This window comes from Bison bison, unplaced genomic scaffold, assembly GCF_000754665.1.
Source record: "Bison bison bison isolate TAMUID 2011002044 unplaced genomic scaffold, Bison_UMD1.0 scf7180017864160, whole genome shotgun sequence".
In the NCBI taxonomy this organism is placed as follows: Eukaryota; Metazoa; Chordata; class Mammalia; order Artiodactyla; family Bovidae; genus Bison; species Bison bison.
The window spans coordinates 5,747,222-5,754,256 of NW_011494732.1; the positions used below are offsets into that span (position 1 = coordinate 5,747,222).

The 7,035-nt window shown below is 54.0% G+C and overlaps 2 protein-coding genes across 2 annotated transcripts in view; one reads left to right on the forward strand and one right to left on the reverse strand.

Moving 5' to 3' along the window:
- Nucleotides 1-3,606, reverse strand: part of OGFOD2 (2-oxoglutarate and iron-dependent oxygenase domain containing 2) — a 4,672-nt gene extending 1,066 nt beyond the window's left edge. Inside the window, exons 1-7 of the mRNA XM_010841309.1 lie at nucleotides 2,905-3,606; nucleotides 2,422-2,478; nucleotides 1,633-1,746; nucleotides 1,443-1,542; nucleotides 632-759; nucleotides 121-378; nucleotides 1-47 (exon numbers count right to left, since the gene is read on the reverse strand). Of these exons, the coding sequence (XP_010839611.1) occupies nucleotides 1-47; nucleotides 121-378; nucleotides 632-759; nucleotides 1,443-1,542; nucleotides 1,633-1,746; nucleotides 2,422-2,478; nucleotides 2,905-3,036 (836 nt within the window). The 5' untranslated portion in view covers nucleotides 3,037-3,606. The remainder of the gene's footprint in view (nucleotides 48-120; nucleotides 379-631; nucleotides 760-1,442; nucleotides 1,543-1,632; nucleotides 1,747-2,421; nucleotides 2,479-2,904) is intronic.
- ABCB9 (ATP-binding cassette, sub-family B (MDR/TAP), member 9) overlaps nucleotides 3,594-7,035 on the forward strand; it is a 42,771-nt gene continuing 39,329 nt past the window's right edge. Inside the window, exon 1 of the mRNA XM_010841418.1 lies at nucleotides 3,594-3,662. The gene's annotated coding sequence lies outside the window, so the exon portion shown is untranslated. The remainder of the gene's footprint in view (nucleotides 3,663-7,035) is intronic.

Consider the following 7,035-nt stretch of genomic DNA (forward strand, 5'->3'; position numbering starts at 1 on the left):
CCCACCACGTGCTCCACCTCCAAGGGCTTGGCCAGGGTTGAAGGCACCTGTGGACAGTGGGGCTCAGGCCTGGGTACTCACGGTGGCTCCGGCCCATCCCCACGGGTTAAACACACTAACCTGGAAGAGATCCCCGAAGTAGAGGGCACCCCCTGTGAAGGCCTTGCCCAGGGATACATTGAGGGTGAGCTCAGCGTTATCGTAGTGGCAGCCCAGCTCGCGGTCCTGGCCAGGCGCATATTTGACCACAAAGGCCCGGTGGCTGTCCAGCCAGCCCCCGCCACAGTCTGGATATAGCAGGGCCATCAGCGGCTGGAGGAAGCGCTCCCGCAGTGGTGTTACCAGTGGTTCATCCAGGCCTAGCTCATGTAGCAACACCTGTGGGTGGGGGAGCCCAGAATTAGCAGGGAAGCTGGTAGGGCCTGTCCCTGAGTCCCTGGGGGAGTCCCTCACTAAGGACAGTGCTGAGTGCTATGCAGACATCATCAACCTGCTTAGCTTCATAATAATACTGCCTGATTTCATCTTACAGATGGTGAGACCAAGGCTCAGAGGAGGTCTGTGCTGGGAACACGTCTCCCCAGACAGACGTCCCTGCCTCCTTGTGCCGGCCGGGTGGAACCTCACCCACCCCATAGTTGTTCATGGTGTTGGGTCTTCCCTTGGGCATGTCTGACTGCTCGAAGTGCTCCAGCTCCTCCAGCAGGGCCTGGCAGAAGGGCGCTGTGAACACTGGCAGCCGGTAAATTCGCTTCTCCTCTGCAGAGGGAGAGGGAGGGAAGTTTGGTTAGCCAGGAGCTAACCTTTTCACTTCCCCCAGCCTCAGTCTCCTCATCTGTAGAATGGGGATGACGTGAGTACTCACCTTGTGATGATTAAATGGGCTCTTGTGATGGTCAAATGACATAATGTGTGTGGCAAGGGTGCCCTATTCTTGGACCCCCCCCCCACCACTCATCCCTAGATCCTCACCCTGCCCTGAGGTCTGACCCCCAAATTCAGATGTGCCTCCTGGCTGGTCACCCCTACCCCCCAGCTCCAGGTCCTGGCAGGTTCGGGAGACTTCACTCTTGCCCCCTCCTTCAGGTCTCAGGATGGGAACTGTTCCCCATTCCCACCGCCACTGCTAACCCTGGGGCAGGTCTCTCACCATCCCTTGCTGACCCCTGAGCCCACACTTGTCTCAACCATCCCCTCATTAACATCTTTAGTCACCCCAGTTTGAGGATGCCGGCTGGCTCGTGCCTGGTGCACAGCACTGAATTACTGATCACTGTGGTGGATGCGTGTGCAAGTGAGTGAATACGATGCCCTCCTCCTGATAGTTCCATCCTACCCCTCTTCTCACTCCTGCTGGGTTGACTTTTAGAGGCAGATATGGTGGGTGAAGGGACCCCAGTCTGCCACCCCCAGTCCTGCCAAGTGGCAGGCCAAGACCTCACCTGACACTGTCTCCAGCCGCTGGAGAAGGCCCTTAAGGTCTGCGCCTGAAGATGCGCTGTATTCAGCTGCAGCCAGAAATTCAGGGGCCAAAGCGGCCTCCTAGGGGCAGAACACACCAGCCATGGGGCAGACAGCCTCCAGGCCCGGATGCCTCCACCTCCTTCCAGTAACCTGCCCCCTGCCAGGTACCTGCAGCAAGTTGTAGACCTCTGGCCGTGCTGGGCGGTAGGAGCTGGCAATGAGGGCTTTCCTGGCAGCCGACTCCGGCCCCAGCCGCCGCCGCCGCTCTACCTCCTGCTCCAGCTGGGGTGACACAGGGCCTGGTTACCAGAATGGGGCCTCCCATCCCTCCCAAGGGGAAGCCCAGTCTTCCTATGTTCCTGACTCTGCCAGGGTAAATGGCAGGTGTTAAAACTGTTAGCTGACGGGGATTCCTTCCAGAAGGGGGCCCATCCCACTGAGGGCTGCACCAGCTTGGCTGGATTGAGACCCATCGCTGCACCTTCACCAGCTGGGCCCAACCAAGGAGGGGAAACAGAGTCCTGGTTAAGTCTTGTGTTCCAGAGGCTGCAGATGGCTGTCTTATGAAGCTTCTCGACACTTAACACCACCCCGCCATGGGAGACAAGCAGCAGTGGCAGAAGTGGTGTCGGGGGGAGAATGAAGAATCAGGAGCCAGGTAGCACCTGGTGTGAAACCTTGAGTAGGTGACTCCTCCCCTTGAGTGCAAGTTTCTCATCTCAAAAGGGCACAAAGCAGACAACTTGGCGTTTTCCCTGCTTTCTCTTTTCCAGGTGCCGGCACCCAAGTGCTGTGGTAAGTGGGGACAGGAGGAAGTAAGGGGAGGTCAAAGGAGCCCTTCTGGGATCTGACAATGGCACACCTGAGGCCGGGAGACCCCTCAAGCTGCTGACACAAATCTAAATAGAAAGGGCTGGGCTGGGTGCAGAGGGGGCAGTGAAGGGTGGGGAGTGTTACCTCTCCCAACAGCTGCTGGAAGTCTTTAGGGCTGACACAGCCTCGGCTGCGCAGGATCTGAGAGCAGAAAAACCAGTAAGTGTGATAGTGTGACCTGGGGCAAGTCTCTTAAGGTCTCTGAGCCTCAGCTTCTCCACCTTGAAATGAAGATGATCCGATCACAGGATCATCGAAAAAATGAAATGTGATAAGCACGTTAAGCACACAGCAGCGGCTCTTGTTAATAACAGAGAGTACTCAGCCAGGCCCTGCCCTGAGCACTTTACATGTAGTTCATTCATTGATTCCTAACGACAGTCGCACTAAAGCGATACCATGATCGCCATCTGAGGTGGAAAATACGGGAGGCAGCTAGAGGTTAAGTCAATCTTCTCGTCCGATCTGAGTGCCCCAAAGGCAAAGTAAACGACCCCGGGGACTGAGATCCCGCCTCCACCACCGCTCCCCGCTCGTTTTCCCGCAGAGCCAATAGAGGCCACTCACGAGCTCGTAGTCCTGGCGCAGCTGCTGTTCGCTCCGGAAGCGCACGTGCAGCCCGTAGCGCGCCACGTACAAGTTCTCTGAGCAAAAGCAAGCGCAGCGGCAGAAGCGCCGGGGAGCCGCTGCGGTCCCCATGGAAAGAAGTGTTGCATTGCCCCACCGGCTACCGTAGGGACACTTCCGGGTACGCCCCCAGCCGGGCAGGGGCGCGGTTTGGAACCAGCGGCCAAGGGTCCGTTCTAAATTCCCAAATTCAGAAAAGAACGAAGACTCCGCCCCAGAAAACGGTCTGCGGTGCAGAAAGATACTCCCAGGCAGGAATGAGACTGGCAGCGTCGGCTAAGAGCACGCCAGCCTGATGGGCCGCTGCTTCACAGTTTCTCCATCTGCGAGGCGGGGATTAATCATCCCTCTTTACAGATAGGTGAACTTGAGTCACACCCTCACAGGACTTGGAGAAGTAGGAACTCGGAATTCCAAGACCTTCGGCTTAAACGCGCTGCCTCCTTTTTCTGCTAGGAGCTTTTAGCGGACCAGCTGAAGTCACGAGGACAGTTGGAGCCTTGGGGTCCGATTTTGTTCCAACTGAGCTCCAGTTTTGTGCGTCTGAGCTTGCGTTTAGCATTCATCCCGGTCCCTGTCCGGCGCTCCCGATGCCTACGCCCCTATCTCTTAGGATTCGCAGCGGATTGCCCCAGAGAGTGTCTCCACGAGAGGGCTCCGTCCGGCGAGACTTCCGGTGGCTCTTGTCAAGGATTCAGGTGTGAGGGGGGGAAATAGGGTGTGGTCCGTCGTGGCCACACCCCTCACAACCAGGTTCAAGTTCTGCACAGCCAAGTGTGAGATGAGTATGTTTCTGTTTGATAGAGCGTGCCCCGCAGCATCGCGGAGACCCAATCACAGTACACGCAACTCTCTTCAGTTTACTCCAGTTCAGTCGCTCAGTCCTGTCTGACTCTTTGCGACCCCATGGACTGCAGCACGCCAGGTTTCCCTGTCCATCACCAACTCCTGGAGCTTGTTCAAACTCATGTCCATCCAGTCAGTGATGCCATCCAACCATCTCATCCTCTGTCCTCCCCTTCTCCTCCCGCCTTCAATCTTTCCCAGCATCAAGGTCTTTTCCAGTGAGTCAGTTCCTCGCATCAGGTGGCCCAAGTATTGGAGTTTCAGCTTCAGCATCATTCCTTCAGGACTGATTTCCTTTAGGATTGACTGGTTTGATCTCCTTGCTGTCCAAGGGACTCTCAAGAGTCTACTCCAACACCACAGTTCAAAAGCATCAATTCTAAGGTGCTCAGCTTTCTTTATAGTCCAATTCTCACATCCATATGTGACTACTGGAAAAACCATAGCTTTAACTAGATGGACCTTTGCTGGCAAAGTAATGTCTCTGCTTTTTAATGTGCTGTCTAGGTTGGTCATAGCTTTTCTTCCAAGGAGCAAGCGTCTTCTAATTTCATGGCTATCCTCACCATCTGCAGTGATTTTGGAGCCCCCCAAAAATAAACTCTCTCACTGTTGCCATTGTTTCCCCATCTATTTGCCATGAAGTGATGGGACTAGATGCCATGATCTTAGTTTTCTGAAAGCTGAGTTTTAAGCCAAGATTTTCACTCTCATCTTTCATCAAGAGGCTTTTTAGTTCTTCACTTTCTGCCATAAGGGTGGTGTCATCTGCATATCTGAGGTTATTGATATTTCTCCTGGCAGTCTTGATTCTAGCTTGTGCTTCATCCAGCACGGAATTTTGCATGATAACTCTGTCTTGGGAACCCCATTATGATCCACCATGCACCCCCAAAGTCCCAATCTGCAAAGCCCTGCGAAGAAGCTGGGCTGGCAGTCATGTTGCCAAGCTGGCAGAACGAAGGTGCACACCTGGGGAGGAAGTCTTGACCTATAGAACTTCTTCCTGCACTAGAGTTCCCTGCATGGTTCAGCATGAAGCTGGGGTGGAGGTGGGGAGGAAGACTCTGGGGCTTTAATACCCCCCAGATAAACAGTGACTATGGATGACAACTGTTGGCTGAGTCCCACCTCGACTGGACCTGAGCTAACACGTCTACTACCAGTCACCTTAACTCCTTTCATCCCTACAGCAAACCTTCGAGCTGGGTACTGTTATATCACCATGTTACAGAGGGGCAAGGGGCTTCCCTGGTGGCTCACATAGTGAAGAATCCACCTGCAATTCAGGAGACCCAGGTTCGATCCCTGGGTCAGGAATATGCCCTGGAGAAGGGAATGGCTGGCCACCCCAGTATTCTTGCCTGGAGAATCCCATGAACAGAGGAGCCTGGTGGGGTCACAGAGAGTCAAACAGGACTGAGCAACTAAACACACATGCACACATGGGGAAACTGAGGTCCAGAGAGGTGCAGTGACCTGCCCCATGTCATTCCCGAGTAAGGGACATATACATATGGGGATTGAACCCAACAGTCTTCGCTTTGAGTTCCCTGTTCACCACAGTATGAATATTTTGACCACACCGTGTAGCTTGTGGGATCTCAGTTCCTGACCAGGGATCGAGCCCACACTTCCTGCAGTGGAAGCGTGGAGACCCAACACCGGGACTGCCAGGGAAATCCTTTGTTGGCATTTTCTTGATGACTCTGCTTTCCTTTCCTCTTGTGTACACACAGGTTCACACAGTCACACTCACATCCACAGTGACACACACTCTTGCACACACTCAAACACAGCCTTACATGCTAACACACATTCACACAAAATCACACATGTGTACACACCCTCACACATATCACCAACACTCCCTCCTTTATATGCATGCAACATTCCACATTACAGTCACAATCGCACACTTGTATTAATAAACCCAGTAAACCCAAAGGCCCTGCAGTGGGCTGAGCTTGGAGTGCTAGAAGGACAGCAAAAAGCCTACAAGAGGGTGAGTCATAGAGAAGAGGGCCAGGGTTGTATTTGGGACCAAATCTTTGGGCCACTGGTACCATTTTGGATTTTATTCTGTGTACAAAGGGAAGCTGTTTAGTCCTCACAACAAGGTAGGAACTTGAGGTAGGAGCTATCGCCATCTGACAAATGTGGAAAATGAGGCTCAGAGAGGTTAAGTGACCCATGCGAGGTCACACAGCTCATATGTGGGGCAGTCTGGAAGGAACCCAAGTCTGACCCTGCTGGGTTCCTTCTTGGGCATGAAAACCAGGTCTTTGCACCTCAGACATTCTGGGGCCCAGACCTGGGACTCCCGAAGCTACCAGGCTTCCCCAGGGAGCAGAATGACTGTCAGGGACCTGCTTGCCCCTCAAGGACCCCACTCCCCAGCCCAGAGCTGTGGGGCCTGAGCAGGTGATTAAAGTTTTATAGCCATCTTGATTGCCCAGCGATAGTGAAGGGCCCTGCTCTCCAGGAGAGGATCTATTTCCCCAGGTCTTCATTCATTCCCCTTCTTAGCACCTTACTGTCCCCCTCCCGCCTCCCCAGGCCCAGGGCAGACCAGCTGCCCAGGCAGCCACCACACAGGCCTGCATGTACAGCCCCCCAACCCCGGCTAGCTCACTTGTTAGGGTGCTCCTTTTTTGGCTGTTTTTGCAAGATGAGTGTGTTCTGCTTCTCAGTTGAGACTGGCCCTCCCCGTGCCCCACCTCTGCCCCAACCTGGGCTCCGTCACCAGAGGGAACCACAGCCAGAATAATAACAGTAAGCACCGAATCACTATGCTCACAGCCAGCACTCACTTGGACTTCTGTTGACCTTGTGAGATATTATTATACTTAATTTTGTTGTTGTTTAGTCGCTCAGTCATGTCCAACTCTTTTGCGACCCCGTGAACTATAACCCGCCAGACTCCTCTGTCCTTGGGATTTCCAGGCAAGAACACTGGAGTGAGTTACTATTTCCTTCTGCAGGGGATCTTCCTGACCCAGAGATTGAGCCCATGTCTCCTGCATTGGCAGGTGGATTCTTTACCACTGACCCACCAGGGAAGCCCCTATCCTCATTTTACAGATGAGGAAACAGAGGCTCGGAGAAGGCAATGGCACCCCACTCCAGTACTCTTGCCTGGAAAATCCCATGGATGGAGGAGCCTGGTAGGCTGCAGTCCATGGGGTCACGAAGAGTCAGACATGACTGAGCGACTTCACTTTC